The sequence below is a fragment of the Oryzias latipes genome, chromosome 1 (assembly GCF_002234675.1).
Source record: "Oryzias latipes chromosome 1, ASM223467v1".
In the NCBI taxonomy this organism is placed as follows: domain Eukaryota; kingdom Metazoa; phylum Chordata; class Actinopteri; order Beloniformes; family Adrianichthyidae; genus Oryzias; species Oryzias latipes.
In genome coordinates, this window is record NC_019859.2 from 26899889 (window position 1) to 26921616 (window position 21728).

The 21728-nt window shown below is 39.3% G+C and overlaps 1 protein-coding gene across 25 annotated transcripts in view; it reads right to left on the minus strand.

Moving 5' to 3' along the window:
- cacna1a (calcium voltage-gated channel subunit alpha1 A) overlaps positions 1-21728 on the minus strand; it is a 194316-nt gene that overhangs the window by 54300 nt on the left and 118288 nt on the right. For 17 of the 25 annotated variants that reach the window (XM_023959257.1, XM_023959246.1, XM_023959256.1 and 14 more), the window contains exons 23-33: positions 19377-19509; positions 19095-19224; positions 17019-17078; positions 16714-16820; positions 13546-13548; positions 9181-9192; positions 6633-6732; positions 2654-2814; positions 2434-2571; positions 1058-1259; positions 803-967 (exon numbers count right to left, since the gene is read on the minus strand). In XM_023959257.1, coding sequence (XP_023815025.1) covers positions 803-967; positions 1058-1259; positions 2434-2571; positions 2654-2814; positions 6633-6732; positions 9181-9192; positions 13546-13548; positions 16714-16820; positions 17019-17078; positions 19095-19224; positions 19377-19509 — 1211 coding nt within the window. The remainder of the gene's footprint in view (positions 1-802; positions 968-1057; positions 1260-2433; positions 2572-2653; positions 2815-6632; positions 6733-9180; positions 9193-13545; positions 13549-16713; positions 16821-17018; positions 17079-19094; positions 19225-19376; positions 19510-21728) is intronic. The other 8 variants (XM_023959302.1, XM_023959286.1, XM_023959281.1 and 5 more) reach the window with 3 other exon arrangements.

Consider the following 21728-nt stretch of genomic DNA (forward strand, 5'->3'; position numbering starts at 1 on the left):
GTGATTTAGAATAAGTTTTCAAAAAAATTAACATTAAAGAGGTTTTAAAAGACCCACTCTGACGAAAATTATGTCTTTGTTGTTTTTAACATGTTCTTGTCATAGTTTTCTGATGATGGGGGCCATGTATGTAGAAAATTCAAATTTTAATTGTATTTCTGAGCATTTCTTTATTCAAATCATTGTAAATCAGAAGCAGATGAAAAAATTGTTGTCAGAAGAGCAGTGATGTATGTAGAAGCTACAATGGGCAGGCAACAAACTCCCCGCTCTGCTCCATTCTGATGCATCCATTTGTAGTCAAATAGTGCTGTATGTCTTCATTTTCCTCATCCAATCTGGCATCTGGCTCAAAACTTTACAGCTTAATAGCTCCAATATTGCTCGCAAATTTTGTTGAAACTGTAATGTTAGGTTGGGGTTGTGAGAGGCTGTAGGCTAGATGACGGGAAGTGTGGGCAATATTGCTCTGCGCTAACAGTCTCATGACAACTCAGAGGAAAACTTCTAATGAACTCCTGCTGCTCTGCCTAAACTATGTCCTATAAAATGACACAGGTTTTTTTAAGTTTTGACTAAAAACAGCACAATCATAATTAAAACACCACTTGGAATGATTTTACAACAGATCAAAATGATAGATGTGAGACTTTAAAGTTTAAAGGCTTCGGCACAGAATGCAGTTACTGTACCACACTTTACTGTGACTTTTGCTAATACAGGGTTAAATATTTAGTATATACTCTGCAGAAATAATGTTCACTGGTAAAGGCCTTAAGTCTCTCCCAACATGGACACATACCTTCATCATGAGAACAATGGTGTTGAGTGCAATCAGAGCCATTATGCTGTACTCAAAGGGCGGAGACACTACAAAATGCCACATGCGATACTGAAAGCTGAGTTTGTTCTTTGGCATATGGCGTGTCAGGGGCCTAGCATTTATGGCAAAATCTATACAGGCTCTCTGAAGAAAGACAGAAGAGGAGATTTTAAGCATTACTTGTGTGTGTTATCCAGTTTAAAAGTACGAAAGAGTCAACAGTCTGATGATTACTTCATTCTTTTCTAAGCTGTAGTCCTCCATCATCTTATCCCCCTGTTCCTGGAAGGTGATGATGATCAGAGCCACAAAGATGTTTACAAAGAAGAAAGGGAAGACAACGAAGTACACCACGTAAAAGATGGACATTTCCATCCTGTAACCCGGGCTCGGGCCCTGATTCTCATTTGTGGAGTCCACTGAGTGCTTTAACACCCTGCAAGACAGAAACATCAAATGAGATGCATTAAAACAAAATGCACAATTGAGGAAAAAAGAAACTATGTTCTTTACTTACAGACAGACAGACAGATAGTTAGATATGGCAGTAGCAACAGAAAGAAGACATGGAAACATGTTACAAAAAAAACCTTTGTACTAAATTAGCATATGGATCATTAAAAAATTAGGTGACTGTAGCTTTAGTTTCTTAGGAACTACTGAACATGTTTGATTAATTATAATGAACATGCATAATTATACATGAAAAATTATTAAAGATTAATGACGACTTTAGTTGAAAATCCTTATAGTAGCATGAATATGATCATGAGTATTCACGACTAGCTCATGTCAATGTAACCATTTATTAGTTTTGGTTGTTATTGAGAGATTATGTTTTTTTAGTCACTTTTTCCCGGAGCTGCACTTTGTCTCACTGCCGTCTCTCTGTTTGCAACATGAAGGGAGCAATTCTCATTAAAAGCACTTTTTTTCTTTTGAAATGCCTTTGTAGGTTGTTGTTTACATGAAGAAAAACCAGTAGAGAAAAGAGTTCTAAACATTTTTATATGAGTTATTAAGCTCAGAAGTAGGAATTTGTGAATATCTCGCTAACTTTACCAAACTGTTTTTGTGTGCCTCCTGCTCAAACTGGTGCACTAAATGGCAATAAAATGTCCTGTATGTTCATGACATGAACACTTCTACTGGAGTATTTATGTGTAATATGAATACTCTCTGAAAAGCCACAGCGTCTATGCGTAGCGTAAAACCAGCACAGTAGTAACCCATACATATACACCACGATCGGATCAGCAATCGGCATAACCCACCTATCTTGATCGGAAATAAATTTTGATCTGAATGAGTCTGATCGGGGCAGAGTATTAGAAACGGCGTGTTTACATGACGCATTTTTATTCTCATCAGATGTTTATTCCGATTACTTTTGTCGATGTCACCGCAGCTAATAAGATCAAGAGCTAATAAAATCAATATCTGATCCCTGATCGCGGTACAACGTCTGATTCCGATCAAGTCTAAAACTACGTGATCAACCCTGACTTCTGATCACACCATTGGATCAGGACACACCAGTTTCATTTTAATGAGATCTGAAAAACCATTTATCTGAATATTTAAAGTCTGTTTGCATCCAGTCCACTCACTGTGGCCACCCCTCTCCAGTTGAGACCGTGAAGAGGGTGAGCAAGGCCCAAGCCACGTTGTCGTAGTGAAACTCGTACTTCTTCCATTCCCGCTTCTCAGCTTTAACCTCATCTTTGTCATAAACCAGGTACTCGCCCCTTCAGGAAAAACACACAATTCATTTTATACAATGTGTTCAGTATATACCCATATTTTGTATTCTTTTGTTTTCCCACTAACCTGCAGTCCCGCTCAAACTCTTTGGATTCATCAGTGCAGTAGAAGAAGCGTCCTTTGAAGAGCTGCACAGCCACCACAGCAAAGATGAACATGAAGAGCATGTAGACAATCAAGATGTTCAGGACATTCTTCAGGGAGTTGACCACACAGTCAAAAACAGCCTGCAAGACAATGCAGAGAAGGTTTGTCAAAAAGACCACGATAGGATTCTTCACTGCATCCACCTAAAAATAACATACGAGTGCCTCTCTTCAACAATGCAAACCTAAGGTTAGCTGGATTATAAAGTAAATGGGTTGTAAATTCCTCAAAACAACAGCATAGTAGTTCCCCAAAAGATAGAATATTTGATTCAATCTCTCTTGTGCATGGATTAAGTCAGCCCCACGATAGGGTGCAGATAGAATATCGAGGTGGGTTTGAAGGGGCAAGTCTGTATGTGCTGAGAGTTTGGGGTACTATATCTTTTTCCGCCAATAAAATGCATAGAAAACCATGCTATGATCATTTCAGTTCATCTACAGTATACATATATCTATGTCTTACAAGTTTTATGTTAAATGCTCTTCCTGACACTATCCTTTCCATTTAGCAGGCTTGGGATAGGCCCGTACAGGACACTGCCCTGTTAAAAAATGTTTTTCTTACCAGCTCTTTTACCAGCTAATTTAGAATTGACAAAACCCTTTGGATAAGAGGTGAAACGTCTTCTAACTTTAAAAACTAAGTCCAGATGACAGCCCCTAAACCTACTACTATGATGGAATCAACCTGGATGAATGAGAGTCTTCATAGACATATTTCTTCTAATTTTGGGAACAATACCCTTTAGCTGATTCGTGAATTGGAGAAGACAGCTATTGGCGGACTACAAGAACCACCTCAACATGAGATGTAGACAAAGCAACATGATCCACAAGAGTCTACAGCTGGGCAAAGGGGTTAAAGGACACCGAGTTGAGAACATCATGCAGAGAGCCAGAACCCAACTTTTAAAGGACAGGATCAGACAGACGTATTTCATCATCAACAACCTGAAAGGTAAAATGAAGAATCTACAGGACAATTTGGCCGCAACTATTACTGAAGAAGTTTTTCAGAAGATTCTCGGTTTCACCCAGATGGCACAACTGGCACAACACAATAAAAGCAAGCAACGGCAAATCAAGAAATTTCAAATTCTCACAAATTAACAACAGATCCTGAAGCAGTTAGAAACAATTTGACTGGATCTTAAGCTAAAGAATTACGGCTCAAAATTTAGGCTGCACTGTCCAGTGCCAAACCACCATCTTCCAATCTTTCCTCAGATGAAAGAAAAGCCTTGACAGCTCTGGAGAAGGACCACAGCATCAACATTTTACCGGCGTAAAAGGGGAGATGTACTGTGATCCTGAATGCGGTGGACTATGAAGCCAAAGTTAACAACCTACTCAGTGATACCAATACATGAAGCACTGAGAAGACACCCAACCAGCGGCTACAAGAAAAAGGTTATAGACTGCCTACAAAGACTGGAGAGAGATCAAGTCATCGACAAGCCACTATATTACAGACTGTACCTGGGTAATACCATTCCCTGCATCTATGGCCTCCCAAAAATCCACAAGGAAGGAATACCACTGAGACCCATTGTCAGCAACATTGACTTCATCATTTACAACATGGCTAAACACCTGGTTACTATTTTGGCCCCTCTGGTTGGCAACACAAAGCATCACGTTAGGAATTCACAAGATTTTGCAAACAAAGTCAAACCTCTTCTGCTGGATTCTTACGAGACAATGGTGTCTTATGATGTAACTTCCCTCTTCACCTGCATTCCCACCACCGAGGCACTGATTTCAGTGAGGAAGAGATTACTGCAGGACTCTAAGTTACAAGACAGAAAAAATCTGACACCAGACCACATCTGCGAACTGCTGGAAGTGTGCCTCAACTCCACATATTTCCAATTCAGGGGAAACTTCTACAGGCAGAGGCACGGCTGTGCTATGGGCTCTCCAATCTCGCCCATTGTGGCCAATTTGTACATGGAAGAAGTCGAGAGAAGAGCCCTGGACTCCTTCCCAGGTACTAATCCAAGCCACTGGTTCAGATATGTGGACGACACTTGGGTCAAGATCAAAATCCAGGAAGTGGAGGCTTTCACGGATCATATCAACGCAGTCGACAAGAACCTCAAGTTCACCAGGGAAGACACAAAGGAGAACACCCTAGCCTTTCTAGACTGTGCAGTGATCATTGGAGATGACAGACAGCTCCAGGTTACAGTGCACAGGAAGCCTACTCACACAGATCAGTACCTGTTATTTGATTCAAACCACCCTTTACAGCACAAACTAGCTGTCATCAGGACATCACAACACAGAGCCCAGGAGGTGCCCACAAGCTCTGACGGAAAGAAGAAAGAAGAGCAACATATCCATCAAGCGCTCCAAACCTGTGGATATCCCAACTGGGCATTCACCAGATCCCAACATACAGGAAAACAAGACAAGAGGAAACAAGAGCCGAAAGGGAACAGTATTTCAATTCCACATGTCTCAGACCTGTCTAAAAACTAACAAGTATTTTCAGACAAAATAACATCCCAGTTCATCTCAAACCAGTTAATAAACGGGTTCATCCAAAGGACAAAATTCCTAGCTACAAACAGAGTAATGTTGTGTACTCTATCCACTGCTAAGAAAACTGCAATGAACAGTATATAGGAGAGACCAAACAACCTCTACACAAACGGCTTTATCAACATCGCAGAGCTAACCCTGAGTGGACCTGAGTCTGCAGTGCACCTCCACCTGAAGGCCACAAACCACTCGTTCGAGGATAGTGAAGTCTGAATTCTAGCCAGAGAGAAAGGATGGTTTGAGCGAGGAATGAAAGAGGCCATCTTTGTGGATAACCCTTCTCTTAATAAGAATGGTGGTCTCAGGTTTATTCTTCCATCCATCTACGGCAGTGTTCTGAAACCCAAACAAACCGAACCAGTTCCACCTGGGTCATTAACAGCTGAAAGATATGACCAGTTTGTGGAGGGAGTCACTGGCCCAACCCCCAGCTGAGGACAAAGGACTCTAAACGACCCCAAACCATGTAGGCTAAGTTGACAATACTATCCGGTTTCAGGTCTGACTCCTCCCCCATGAGCGCATATATACCAGCTCTTTCACCAGCTAATTCAGAATTGACAAAGCCTCTTGGATAATAGGTGAAACGTCTTCTAACTTTAAAAACTAAGTCCAGATGACAGCCCCTAAACCTACTACTATGAACGTTTTTTTCCTTTGGTTTTTTGTTATTTTTTATCTGGATAGTGGGAGAGCGAGTAAACAGAGAGCTGTCAGCAATAAAGAGGCTTTTCTTTCTTTTTAGTCTTTCTGTTAATTTATCCATCTGTCTGTCTTTTCATTCTTAAGTTATTTTTGTCTTGTATTTCATTTTTTTGTAGATTTTCTGTGTTTCTTTTTTGTTTTGTTTTGTTTTGTGTGTCTCTGTTGTTGTCATTTTTATATATTTTCAGTTAATCGTGGATTTTTATCCACAATTAATTAATGTGGACACTGGCGCAATTACATCATTTAGGGGGGCATTGCCTCCCTCCCGCCCATGCCTATATTCAGCCACGCTGTGTTCACATCCAAAGCATTTTATGCTTCGGGGGGGTCCAGTTTCAATGTTAAGTGAATGCACAGACACAGTCAAAGGAGCCACCAGATTCCCAGATCTCCACTATGTCACAAGAACATACAAATGTACTTATGAATAAAGAAGATTTCCCTGAGAAAACTTGAGATCGGACGACCCCATTTCTTTAATCTCCTACTCTGGTTACACAAACTAGATTAGGGGATTGGAACCTAATTGGAACCTGGATATTTCTTCTCTCATCCCTCAGCAAAGACTTTGATGGCTCCCATTTAATTACAATCAGAGTGTTTTTATATTAGTTAATTTATCAGTTATTTCTATACATTACCTTTAACTTGGGCAGGCGCTTGATTGTCTTTAGTGGACGCAGCACTCTGAGCACACGCAGGGATTTGATTGTACTGATGTCTTTGCCTTTGCTGCTCCCCCTAGAGGCCAAGTAAGGAAAAACAATTGTCAAAGAAACATTTTTAGGAGCTCCTCACAAAAGTAACATGCTTCAAAATGTCAAACAAAATAAAATAATAAAAAGACTTGACATGTATGTCGGACATGAAACCAGCGAGTCCTGTCGTTTGTCTGACCATGTGGTTTCATGGACATTAAAAGCACCAGCATCATTGTTCATTATGATCTTCACCATCATAATTCCGGTATTCACTCATTGCATAGCAACAGGCATCTCTCGGCAGAATGCCCAGCCAAACCTCTTTCTTTCTTTTTCAGAAACATTTCAATAGCAAAATTAAAAAAACAAAAACGTATGCTTTAGATGAGAAAGCATGAAACCTGAACCTCAAGTGTTGCATGATTGGAATACTTTATGAAATAATCTGGGATTTGTTGATATTTGTCTAGTTAATAAAAAATCCTTAATTTTAGAAGACAGAAACAAAGGCAAGGTTCTGAGAACCTAAGATGTTCCTGTAAAAAACAGCATCGAATGTCATGACACCAACAGACTCCGAGAGCCTTGAGAACGACCTTAGGAAACAGTGGTGAAGAAGACAGAAAAGGTAAACCTTTTCCTCCTTTAGGTCATTATTTGTCATTTAAAAATGGTGCATGACCAACTCAAGTGAGTTGTGTGGTTAAGGTAAAAATAACTTAACTGTTTTTTTACAGTACATCAATGGGACATTTACAAAAAGGAAAAAGCTAAGCAGGAGGCGCATGGTCTCCTGCAAAGTCTTAAACATCAGCAGTCGTTCATCAAGGCTTGCTCTTAAACTGATTCCTTTGACAGAAAGCATAGTACAATTCAATTTAGTGGCGTTTGACTGAGATTGAGCATTGGCGGTTTTAGGTGTCTGTGCGTGGAGCGCTGTGTGTGCATGCAAAAGAGTCTCAGCCAATAATCAATAACTGTTCCTGGTTTGAAGCTGACCAGGACTGAGGTCTCTCTATCAGAGCGGCTTTAGAGTATTAAAGTAAAGCCCATTTAGGCCTATGGGGTTAGGAAGTGGCAATACCTTTATGCATACACACTGACAAGATCTCACACACATGCAAGCATAATGATGAGGAAAGCTGTTGGTTCAACCAGTGATTAGTACATTAATTCAGTCATGTTTTTATGATTTTGAACAGCAATTAAAAATTGAACACCACCGAAGTTTATGAAATATGAGTCACTTTTGTGAACTCTTTTCCTACTCCGTAGTTAAACAACTCAATCTCTGAGGCTACGCCTTTCGCTCTTTGTGGGTTTGTGATCTGCTCCTTTTCTGCAGCAGTCTTTTTCAACATCACTCATCTGCTTTTGCCATTCTCAGGTACATTTAGAATTCACCCTCATGCAGATTCCTCACCAGAATGTTCTATGCCACAGAACAAATTTTAAAAGTAGTCATTGTTACTCACACACCCGTCGTCTTTGTGCACAGGTCATTAGTGACCAGCGCCTCTCGTCTGTCTCTGACCTACGTCTCCCAGCCACCTGAATAGACTCTCGCCTGTCTCTGACCCACGTCTACCAGACTCAACTCTCGCCTGTCTCTGACCCACGTCTACCAGACTCAACTCTCGCCTGTCTCTGACCCACGTCTACCAGACTCAACTGTCACCTGTCTCTGACCCATGTCTAACAGCCACCTGCCTTGACTCTCGCCTGTCTCTGACCCACGTCTGCCAGCCACCTGAATAGACTCTCGCCTGTCTCTGACCCACGTCTACCAGACTCAACTCTCGGCTGTCTCTGACCCATGTCTACCAGACTCAACTGTCACCTGTCTCTGACCCATGTCTAACAGCCACCTGCCTTGACTCTCGCCTGTCTCTGACCCAGGTCTGCAAGCCGCCTACCTCTCCATGTGCCTCAAAAGTACTGCAAATGGATCCTCCTGATTCCGGCTTCTTGTTACAAGTATAACTTTTTAAAAAGTCTTTGTTTTTGCTTTTCATCAGTAGTTTAAGATGTAGGAAGGTTGATCCTCAATTTAAAAGGCTTAATCCTGCACTTCATTTTAAATATTACTACAGCCACTTCTTCTAAAAATCATCTGTTTGTACTTCAAGCATTTGTACTTTTGTCATTTATTGTTAATTATTAGAGGGCAGTATATTTTAGAAAAAATTTGGATCTGAACCATGATAAATTACAAAGTGGGTTTATTTTTTGGGGGCATACTTTTGGTGGTGCAACCTTTTGTTGCTGTTTGTGAGGAAAAACTATAAAAATGTGATACTGTAATTAACATGGAATCAAGTTCTTTTGTGGTGTTTAGAATGTGTCCTTGTGGTTTTGAAGTTTTTAAAAACGTTAAGCAAAAACTCAAACGGTGAGGAGAACAAAGAAAGAAAGAGAGAGAAGCCAAGTTGATTCGGGTAATGGCGAGCAGCTAGAATAGCACAGAGGGACAGAGGAGAAATTTTACCGGGTGCTGCTCCTGTCCAGTTTGAGCCAAGGTGGAGACAACCAAAGTCAAACACAGCGACAGAAAGAAGGAACGACAGAAGGACAGCAGGGGGGGTCACATGGAAAGACAGACAAATATACAGACAGGAAGAGAAAGACACAACAAGAGAGAAGGGGGGGAGGGTTTGGTAGAAACAGGAAAAAATGCATCTATAAGACACAGACAAAAATGGAAGGACGGTGGGACGGGCATAATTGATAAAAAACACATATGGAGCTCTAACCCTGACAGTTACCATTCCACCCTATTCTCCAGAACATTATGATCACAATTCAAGATGTTCATCTCCATTTAAAGCTGAACACTGAACACTGCTGCGATCACAGCTTATTCTTGGTTTGAGTTAAAAGCATTATTTACTTGTTTCTACTAAATGTTGAAACTAAGACTGATTAATATTACAAAAAGACAAAACTGATCTGCAGACCTGAGATCGGATATTATCCGATTCTATGACCTAAAATCTATCCAGGATATTTTTTGCCTAAAAAAAAAATAAACCAGTTTTACTCAACACCTGGGTACTGGGTACCACTTAAGCACTTGGTCGTTTTTACATTATAGTAAAATAAACCTACCATGCCTCATTTCAACTGGTATTTTCCAATATTGATATAATCGATTTACTTCATTTTGAAATATTTTTTTAATGATATGTCAATTTAAATAACAAATTGACTCAGATGGATTGATCTCGTAGGAATAGAAACCAATTAATCGATTAAGTCAATTAAATATCACACCCCTACAACAAAGTAAGGCTTTGAGCTGCTTGTTCAGCTAAAATAGCAGCTTTAAGACGTATAGATGCCCAGTTAAAAGTTGCATAGTTGTAAAGTATTCAGCAGACATAAAAAAGTCTGCAGTCTGTAGATATGAGAACAAAGCTAAAAAAGAAATCTGCACTGCTAACACGACCACAGATTTAGAAAACAAATGTTTTGTTTTATTTTAGGTTCACGTTAACACCAAAATGTGATGTTAAGTGAGCACGTTTTGGGGGTTTCAGGTCATGTAAACAAAGACCAAAAAACTCCTCACTAAAACTGGCTGCTGCACTGCAAAAGTTCAATCTTAAGAAAGTAAAAAGATCGTTGTTTCAAGAAAAGTGTAATTTTCTATATTGCAAGAAAAATAATCTTATGAAGAAAGTTTTTCAATAGAAAATTACATTAGTTTAAGAAAAAATTTCTTAGTAACTAGATTTTTTTCTTAACCCATAAGAACCCATGGTGACATCAGCGTAAAAATTATCAGAAATGGATATGGTGGTTGATTTGGTTTGTGGTAAAATACACATACTTTGATTTTTAAGATAAAATGGGTCTGGGTTCTTATAGATTAAAATAGAAATTCTTGGTAAGACCAGTTTTGTAACCCCATTTGGTAGATTTGTTATTTTTTGCTTATTCAAAGAAAATCTTTCAAATTTTAAGAATTATTGTTCTGTTTTTGTAGTGTGCTGCAAAGACATGTTGACCGGTCTGTACTGTACATCTCCCATATGCAGCACGCTAAAGTATCAGGGTGCTAAACAAATCTGCATATCTTTTTTAACATGGTCTCAAACTCAAACTGTTCATTTCTGTTTACTTCATTGCTCACTTCAATCACACCATAAAATCAATGAATGCTATCCAACAGTGTTAATATCAAAGAACATTTCTAAAACTTTTAGCAGAAAGGGAAAGACTCCAAGGTTTTCTCATTTTTAAAGAACACACACCACACATTCAGGCCATCCTCCATGAATGTGCAACTCAACAAAGCAGATTTGTGCGCATCACTTCAGTCCATGGAGGAAAATTGCATTCTGGAAGTGTAATGTCACAGCATGCAGTTCATTATTAAACATTTTAAATTCAGTGAGGTTTATTTTGTTTGGAATGATGGATGCCAGAAGCGTTCTGTTTAAAACATACAAGCTTGTGTATGCTGTCATGCTAAGTTTTTTTTTTTTCCCCTTTGGAATAACTGCACTGAAGCTCAGCTCTGGTGTGGGTAATAGAAGCACAAAGGCAAAAAGCGACATGTGCGAAGAGCAAGGGTGGGAAGCAGGGAAAGAAGCAGTGTGGTTGCCAGCATCTGAAAACAGGATACCAAAAGGGGGATAAAGGAGACAAAAATGGCAAGGGATTTTTTGGAGAGAGAAAAGCGACATCAGGGAGAAAAGTGAAAGAGGTGTCATCTTGCTAACTCATGCTGAGAAAGGGGCAATGCGGTGGAGTGATTCTCCAGTTGCTGCAACAAACCTATAAGTCAGATAGTGGTTTAACAGGTTCCACTATAAGGTTATTTTTCACTTGTAATTAAAAATGCAAAAAGAAAGTTTGGCCTCATTAATCTCAAAGGTAGTAGCAAATATTGTCAAATTCGCTGGTCTTCACAGGATTTTAAAGACCCACTCTGATGAAAATGACATTTTTGGTATTTTTAACATGACCTTGTGGAATTTTTCTTATGATGGAGGACATAGTTAAAGAAAATTAAACTTAAATTGCATTACTCAGTATTTTTATATTCAAATCAGGAGCAAAGGAAAAAAATGCTGTTTGAAAAAGCTTGTGGTTGTGACGTAGAAGCTACAATCGGCAGGCTACAAGCTCCCTGTTCCACTCCATTCTGATACAGCCACTTGTAGACGACTAAATCCATGTTCATTTTTGTTTTCCTCACCTGAGCTGGCATCTAGCTCAAAATTGAACAGTTGGATAGCTTCAATATTGCTCGCCATTTTGTTGCACCGGTAATGTCAGAATGGGGGTGTAAGCTAGCGGGAAAGTCTGTAAACAGAGAACTCTTAGCAACAGGAAGGGGATGGGGGATGGAGTTACTCTGCGCCGACAGTCCCACCCACAGCTCAGAGGCAAATTTCTGATCAGCTACTGTTCCTCTGCAGAAACTATGATCTAGAAAGCGACAGTTTTTTTTTATTTTGGCTAAAAACGGCACAACCCTAATTAAAAGACCACTGGGGACACTTTTAAAGTTACATCACAAGATGACTGGAGTGGGACTTTAAATTGGCACATATACATCACTTAGCAAAAACTGCGGCATCCTCTTCATTCAAACAAGTTTGAGTGCAAAGGTGTGAATCCAAAGCGCACAGCGAGTTATGGGTCTTCTTCTGTCTGGTCAGAACTAGGGGTTTCATTGTAGGAAATATAGCAAAAATGCATTGCTACAAAAATGTGCCGGATTTTAACATAGATTTCCCACAATGAGACTAAACATACTACAGATCATTTTAAAACATTTCTAAAACATAAAGAGGACAGATATGAGACTTTTTTTTTAACGGTATAAAATTAAATGGGGGTTTGCCAAAGACTCTAAAGGGACTGAGCAAAGCTGTCCAGTGTGTCAGAGGTTCATGCAGCCTCAGCGACAGGCATGCGACGAGCATCTGCAGAACTGAGAAGTTTATGCTTCTCACGGTTATCTGTCATACATATTTATGTCATATGTATTCATCTGTTTACCACCTGTAAGTAGAAAAAAAACCTTCCTACCATCACACCCTGCCCCAGCATGCCTTCCTCTTACCATCCTGTGTACTTTTCCATGTCGTGCAAAAGGAAGGAAAGTGAAATACCTGCACCTCCAGGTTTGTAACACAGTTGGACACGTGTGTGGTTGTGTGTGAGTGTGTTTGAGTGCTGGCAAATAGGAGGAAGGGGGAGAAGGGGCAAGGCAACATCTTGCGGCTGTCCTCTCTGTTATATGAGTAACCTGGGCACCTTAAAGGGTTAAAGGTGTCTGAGGCGCCCTCACCCCCACAGACTGGCTGAGTGGGGTATACAGCGAGAGAGATGAGGGGTAAAATGAGAAGGAAGAAGTGTGGCTGTATAAAAGGCTGATGAATCTATATGAGAGGGAAATTTGTGTTTGATGGAATTTAGAGGAATATCTAAGGACCCTAGGAATCAGATCAGATAACGATGAGAGCTGCGACATGAGGATAGTGTCAAAAATTAGCTCCTGGTATGTGTTCTTGACATACAGCATAAAAATGAAAAGCCAGAATCTGTATTACTGTAGTATAAATCATAAACGTAAAAAAATATCAAAAGATAAATTCAAAATTAATTCAAAAAGCAGCAGGTTTGCGTCACTGACAGTAAGAGATAAAAATTTCTTACTTTCTCTGATTCCGGTCCACTGAAAACGGTAATGTTTTATTGTTGCTGTATGTTAGGAATGATAGTGATCGAGGGGGATTGAAAGCTGCATTCCACCTGGGAGGTGCGTTAGTTAGCAAAAGTTTAAGGGATCAAAGGTATGAATTTAGAGATAATAAAAAAGGAAGGGATGACTCACGGCCTGTTTGGTGGAAAGATCAGAGCAGCATGGTTTGGAGAACAGGAGACGTAAGGGAATGGGAGCAAGGAACATTGGGATTTACAATTTATTAATTTATAAGACAGAAATGGGAATTATATTAGTAGAGGTTGTTGATGAAGTGAGGGTTTGTAGGATTTGTTTCATGGAGACAGTGGAGATGATGCAACTACACTCTAAAAATATTGTGAGAAAAACACAGATCTTTGAAAAAAAGGGACACCTGACAACACATCCCCAAGAGCAGCATTTATTCAGTTGTGAGCCACTTAGTAGAAAACACACGCATCTAGGTTAAGGAAATGTGAATCAGCATAATTCTGAAATCCATAGATAAAATCAGCATGAGAGACAGGCGAACATCTCCTGGTCTAGCTGTGGCCTATGGAGGCTTCTACTCCACAGAGAGAAGGCTACATCTGTGAGTGTGTGGCTTTTTATTTTACAGTCATATGCATGCTTTTGGATATGTGGGGGAGGCCCACAGAAGCACCTGCTGCTCTCTTTTTTAAAATAAAGATTCCATTGAGTCTAGAGAATTTTACTAGATATTCCCTTTCCTTAAAAGACTGGTTTACCTGTTTTTTTTTCACATGTTACTAACAAGATTAGGAGTTAGTGTAGTCACAGTAACATTCTTTTTTAGCTGTATCAGTCTTTTTTTGTTTTACAGATTTATATTAGGAAAGTGGCTTAAAAAAACATTTATGAGCAACAACTGGTTTAATTATTTAGTCTGATTTTTAAAAATGCAAGTACTGTTGGTTGTTACACATGCGACTGTGAAAATTGTTCCCACCACACTCATTTTCTTTTGGTGAGACACAGTCAAGGCCACTCTCAGGAACCAATTAGCAGTTGAACCTCCCAATCAAATTATGACAGCGACTGATGCTTTACACCACTGCCATGTGATGGCCTTTGGAACTCCAGAACCTGATTAGAAAATAGAAAGTAGCTGCTTCTTATAAAACTTTTATAAATTGGGAATGACAGTGTTAGGAGGTGAGCGTCATATAGCACTTTTTATTTTTAGAGTGTAGGTTCAAAACAGTGGATTCTCTGGTGAGGAACATTTCAATGAATGACAAGTATGGAAAGGAAGGGTGGTATTGAAAGGTAACGAAAGACCTGCTGATTCAATGTCAAAGATGATTTTGGTTAGTAAGAAACAGATGGAAATGAAATTTTTGACTAAATGAATACCATGCCGTATTTTTCTAAATGTTAGTCATGGTTTTTTGCATAGTTTGGCAAGGGGTGCGACTTGTACTGAGAAGCGACTTATATAGGATTGTAAAAAAATAAATATTAGCTCATATATTGTTATTTTCCCACAAACACCTGGCTGCCCTTTAGCAGCAGTTTACCCTATATGGGCTGCAGGGTGGCGCAGTGGTTAGCCCTTTTGCCTCAGCAGAAAGACTGCTGTACCAAGAAGGCCCCGGCTGGGAGACCTGAAATCAGCAATGGGGTCCTTTCTATGTGGAGTTTGTATGTTCTCCCTGTGCATGCGTGGGTTTTCTCCTGGGACTCCGGTTTCCTCCCACTGTCCAATAACATGCTTCATAGGTTAATTGGTAACTCTAAATTCTCCTTAGGTGTGAATGGGAGTGTGTATGGGTGGGTGATTGTGGCCCTGTCGACCTGACCAGGCTATACCCTGCCTTCGCCCACGAGTGGCAGCCCTGTGACTCCGAAAGGTTTAGAAGAATTAATTGATGAATGAACTGCTAGAGTAGAAGTGTGTATTTCAGTGTTGGAAGAGTGGGCAGTAAGAAAAAATTGCTTTGGGCGGGTTGACATTATTTGGGCAGGTTTGGGGTTGGTTCGGCGGTTTTTATTACAACAAGTGAAGTGTGGTCAGGGGAGGCACGTGAGACAGTACCAAACACGTCATCGTCCTCGCCATCATGAGCAACTAAAAATAAAATAAATGTGTCTACTAATCTGTTCTATGAAAAGCAATTTATATGTATGATTTTAATCCTTATTTCCCCTAAAATCTGTGTATTTTGCATAATTCTTGTTCAGTTACAGCACAGGCTGTGAGATGAAGTAGGCTCACGGAGCGCAGCCTCACAGCAGATCTTGCAATCCTTTGTAAACTTGGCTGATTGACAGCAGCAAATTGTGGATGTAATATCATAAAAATATCATATTTTTAGGTGACTTTAAGGCTGGAAAAGTGTGACTCTATCTGGCAACGTTAGTGTATCTGCTACTGACAGCAACCCAGAATAAGAAGCGCCGTCCAAAGCAAACATGGAGAATCTTCTGAATCTTCTTATTCTCCTGAACTCTATGACATTTTTCTAATTTGCATCGAGGCATTACTGTACTTGTTTTTCTTCTTTCCTAGACGCCTGAACACAGATGTGGAGACGTGTTTACTGATGCTGTTGTAGAACTCCTCAAAATGAATAAACCTGATCTCTCCTGTGTGTCCTGTGTGTCTTCCGTGCATTGAAAATGAGACAGGCAATGCTTACATTTAGCGATGAGGCTTAAAACTTGACGGTAGCTCCTCCCAATCACAACTGGACTGTCTAGTTTCTGAACACATTTTTAGACAAGCACTGAGCAGAAAATTTGAGATGTATCGAAAAAGAGGCAGTGGGCGCAAATTTGAGGCGTTGTCGAAAATGAGGCAGAGGAGGCAAATTTAATGCATGAATTGTGTTGTGTTCAGCATTACACCGGGCTTGGCAGATTTGTTAAGAATCGTTGCATTTTTCTCCAAAAAGTGCAACTTATACTCTTTGATTGTTTGTTATACATCTTTGGGATCTGCATGTTATACTCCAGTGCGTATGAAAAATCTGAAAAATACGGTAATAGAAAACATTGGAAGAATGAAAGCTTGACATGAATGGAAATAGAACAGATAAGAAAGACAACACAGTAACAGTGAAATGATGGTTTTTGCACATAAGGAGGAATCGAGATGAAGAGAAAAGAGCAAGAAAAGAAACCTATAGCGAGCTGAGACAAGACTTTTGGCAGAGCTCAGGGTTTCTTGGTGGATCGGTTCCACAAAGCTGAGCAGCAGAGGTCTTTCTGTGAAAACTGTGAAATGTGTTTGTGTGTGTGAAGGTGATGAGCTGGAAGGGTAGGGGGAAAGGGTTCAGGATGGAGCGCACTTACGTGAAGGCGAAGGCCACCAGAGCACCACTAACCACAATAAAGTCCAGAATGTTCCACAAGTCACGGAAGTAGGATCCTTCATGGAGAAATAAGCCTAAGACCACCATCTGGAAGAAACGGAGTGTGTTTGGTACAACTATAGCATGTGAGCGCCAAAATAACACACACTCACACACAGGCTGTCCACACTCCAGCACCACTATTTACAGACAAGCACAGGTGCACATGAAAAGAAAACAAACCAAAGCAAAGACAAGAAAATCATCACTCCACACTTGTACACCCATGCAGTGATACTTTGTTACCTTGATCAACATTTCAAATGTGAAGACGCCTGTAAAAACGTAGTCAAAATAACGCAGCACCTGCAGAGCAACACAACACCATGAGTTTTAGTCAATCGACTTAAAAAGAGGAGGAGGAACAGAGGGATAAGGCAAATAAAACAGTTCAGGTCAGACTAACAGTACAAGAGAGATTTTACGCTACTCAATCCTACACTCAGTAAGTTTAAAAAATGTGTACATTATGCTTTGTTAAATACATGCTTTATTCTGCTTTCTAATTTTAATTTGCCTCCTTTTTTGTGATCTCTGACCCCGATGGCAGACATGAGTCTTTCCACTGAAATTAAACTAAATTTCTAACAAAGCAAAGGACTGAGCTACGAAAATGGAACAAGATTTGCTGCTAAAAGATGGTAAGTAGACAAGTCATCAATACATAAGGGGTTGTTAAGAAATTCCTTTTTTTCTCTCTCAGTGTTACAGTTGAAAACAGTTGATTTAAAGAAAAAACTCAGACATGTCTAAAAATACTTGTTAAATTTGAGATCTAATTATTAAAAGAAACATTTGACAACATCTGATATTCACTGTGTTTTATACCTTCATCTGTCTCCTATTTAAAAGACTGTGGGCCTGATTTAGTAAGAGCACAAACAAAAGATGGAATATTGTATGTCCACGCAATAGATTTCATGTGCAAATGAATTTATACAACTGCTAAGGCTGCAGCCTTGGTCACATGCACCCAATATGGTGTATTGACCCTAACGGGTGCTGCGGATTTCTGGGTTGTCTGGGCCCATGGAGGGTCATAAACAGGAGTGGCTTCATCTTATAGGGAGTGCAGGTGTATCTTGCAGTTCCCTTGAGGCTCATGTGGCTATCTTAAGGGAAGCCATGAAAATGGAAGTGTATCGTAAAGTATTTGTAAGGATAGTCCAAGTCAAATTTCCTAAATTCTAACAGTCAAGCTGCAAGCAAGGAGTGTACCCTCATCACCTGTAGAGCTCTAACTGGCTCCTTATGCAGGGTTTGAGGGTTGAAAAAAATAAAAAAAATGATGTGCCTGCATCTCACCTACTTCACCCTTACTTATCCTTACGCGTTTTTTCAGTCTTTGCTACAACCTGTTGCCTGCAGCGTTCCCGTAGAAAAATCTGTATGAATATTTAGGCTCTATGGGTTCACAAAACGGACTCATTGAGACCTTGATATTTTCTGTGGGCTACCTGTGTGTCCCATACAGGTTTGTCCATTTCTTCACCAGGGTTAAACGAAAGATAAATCAATGGATTGTTGAATATTACTTAGATTTGTAAAAGATTTTCTAATCCTGATTGCGCAATAAATAAGAGGCCCAAAGTGCAGCAATTCAATGAGGGTTGGGCATTCTCTATGGATTGAACACATTAAATAAATGCAAATGATTGTTAAGAATTGATCACAGGAATGGCGTGATGTATGAACAAAAGAAGCAGTCTGCAGCCCTTAGAAATGCATTGATATTCATAGTTTTTCTGCACTATGTGCTCTTATAGAACTTCTTTTTCTTTTAAAAAAAACGACAAAATGCCTTATAATCCGGAACGCCTTAAATAAATAAATCCTCTAGTTGGAGCAATGTTGAGAGGTACACAACACCTTGTTAAAATATTTGGTTGGGTGTTATTGGTAATTCTGGCACAAACCAAGATGGGAAAGCCAATATAAGTTGCTTTTCTCAATGTCAGAATCAGCTGATTCACAACGATCGCAAAAACAGTCAAAGAGATGGTCAAATAAGACGTGTTGTTCGGGAGTTCTGGTCTAAAAGGGTAAAGAAAGTGTATTTAAAGAACAGAAAGATATTAAGAGATGCGCAATTTGATTTACAAGAAACACCCACGTTGCATATTCATTAACAGCAAATGTGCAAAATGGATTAGGCTTTCTTTTTTTTTTTTACGCAAGCCAAACTTGAGTAAATTACGTCCCCTTCTCAGTTACAGGACTTAGCCTAGGTGTAGATTCATAGTGAATGCCGTGCCTATACCGTAATGAATGTACACACTGAGAACACTAAGAATGACAAACACAGAAAGTGCTATGCCTCACATTGTTTTGAGGTGAGTTTGGGTTGACAGGGTCCTCTGCAGCGAGGGCGATGCTGCTCATAGCGATGACAGACAGGATGCTGAACTCAAAATACTTCAGAGTCAGGATGTAGTGACAGCACCTCCGAAACCTGGTGCAAACACACACATGTATGCCCATGTTGACACAAAAAAGCACACAAACACACTAAACATTTGCTGCCCGAGGAAAAAAAAAGAGTTTAATATGCAAGTGTAAATATAAATCTGTCATTCTGAAGGAAACAAGTGGGGATATACTCACGGGTTAGTGGTGGACAATATGAAGCAGGAACTGAAGGGAGGCATGGGCTTGGGGCCATCTTCAGCTCCACCTTCATCCTCCTCCTCTTTTTTCTCCTCATTCTTTTTCTGGTCAGTATTAGCATTCTTGTTCACTGAGAGAAAAAACATCCTAAATTATTACGAATCGTTGAAAAAATTTGAGGACAAAAAAGAGACTAGTATGTCACTCTGTGGTTACAAAAACACCTAAAATGCGAAATATATATCGATTTAGTTTGCAATCAAGCTGAACTGGCAACACAAGAAAAAGCCATAGAGTCCCAACTCACTTCCTGCCTATAATTTGTATACATTTTACAACATACTCAAAAGCGTTTGTTGGCGTTTGAGCGTCTAGAATGTCAGATTTTGAGTTTAATGTCTTCCACAGACACAGTTAGTTTCACAGATCTTTAAGCACGCACAAAATAGATTAATATTTCACTGACTTTTCAACCCAGAAAGGAAATAAAGAACAGTTCAAGAGTAAGATGCTGTAGTTCAAATGATGATTTGGAAGTTTAAAAAAAAGCGGAGTAAGTCCCCATTGAATAGCATTTCAAATGTGTCATTAAAAGCAATGCCATGCTTATGGCAACAAATACAGCAGAAAACTCAAACATTTAATGGAAAAACTTAAGCATTACTAAATACCAACAGAAGACAACAACATAGCAAATCTTGATTGGTAGATCAAAGCAGGTGTTAACAAGATATAAGGCAGAGTAAAACAAACAAAGGAAAAAGAAAAGCTGGACAAGATAACCCGAACATTAAATTAAGCTAAAGATCCATAAAAGTATGGGGTCAAATCAGAATCAGTTTAAAGTGAATGAAAAACCAGACTGTTAATTTTAATAACAGAGATAGTTAATTTAAGGAAAAAAAAAGTCTTAACACCAAATAAAACTTAAAATTAAAAAGTACAAGTTGTAAACTGAAAGGTAATATTGAAAATTTGAAAAATAAAATGGTAATTTTACAAATGTACAAATGAAATTTACAGTTGCAAGTCAGACTTTTCGCATTTTGCACTGAGCATAACCTTATGTGGGGGTGGGCTTTGAACACATTGGCTCCCTGGGCATGATTGACATTGGGTGACAGAGGTTATGGTAACAAAATTTCTGCTCCATAGCAGCGTCTGCTATTGGCGCTGGCTGTCTCATCCCTCCTTTGATGTGGTGTATAGTAGTGATAATGCTTTCCCAAATTTAGGTTTTTCATTCACTTTAAGCTGCAGGGGCGGACTTACCATTAGGCAAAGGTAGGTGATCACCTGGGGCCCCCAAACTCTCTAGGGACTCAGAGCTGAATACTAAATAAAAGTGTCTAAAAATAAATTATACATCCATCATTATTTAACTCTGTCATAAAAAAACACTCGGAATCACTGAACTGGCAAACGATTGATCATGTAAAGTGTTTTGTCCTCCTCCGCCATTCTGTAGCAATGCTTCCAGTAAACAGCAAGTCCAAGTTAGCACAGAGAGGCAGCATTGGGAAGTTCCCAGCTCAATAGGGCAGTTTTAATTCTGACTTTGGGGCAAAAATTGCTTTAGGTGCATGGACATAATTTGGGTGGGTTTGGGATCGGTTTGGGGTTTTTTGAGTTCCTGGCTGAAACACGTCTCAGGGAAGTACGGTCTGAGGAGAAGCAGTGACAAGCAGGGACAAGCCTGTCATTTTCTCACCTGCCATCACAAGATGTAAAGTGTACTGATAATAAAATAAAACAGGTCTACACTGACCTGTTTCATAAATGCAATGGATAAGTTTGATTCTTGTCATTTTAATCATTTTTATTTTATATTAATTTATTTTATTTTATTTTGTGTATTACTGTTTAATTTCAGCTTAGGCTGCGATCTCTGCTGCACGATCATGTTATGCTTTCTTTTATTATTTTACATTCTAAACATTTTTATTCCATGTCCTCCCTTTCTATATAATAAGTGATGTATTTCATTTCCTATTTGAAGTGAAGCTGCACTGAAAAGACAGAATCAGGCAGAAAAACAACTGAGCTTTTTGTGATATTAATATAAAAACAACAGATTATTTGTTTTATGAATGCATACAGTACAAACATTTTTGGGAGGATTTTACTGTTGGTGTTGCGCAAAATTCCTTTTAATACACAATTAGAAAAACAAAAAATACTTTTTTAGACCTTTGTCGGGTAATATTTGATGTATATTTTATTTAATACATGAAAAGTTTATATTCACAAGAACAAGTTTTCAAAAATTAAACTCCTCTTTATTACGTTTCACAAGAACATTTGCTTTTATTTTAGCTCATATAAAGTCATGAAAAGTAAAAAATACAA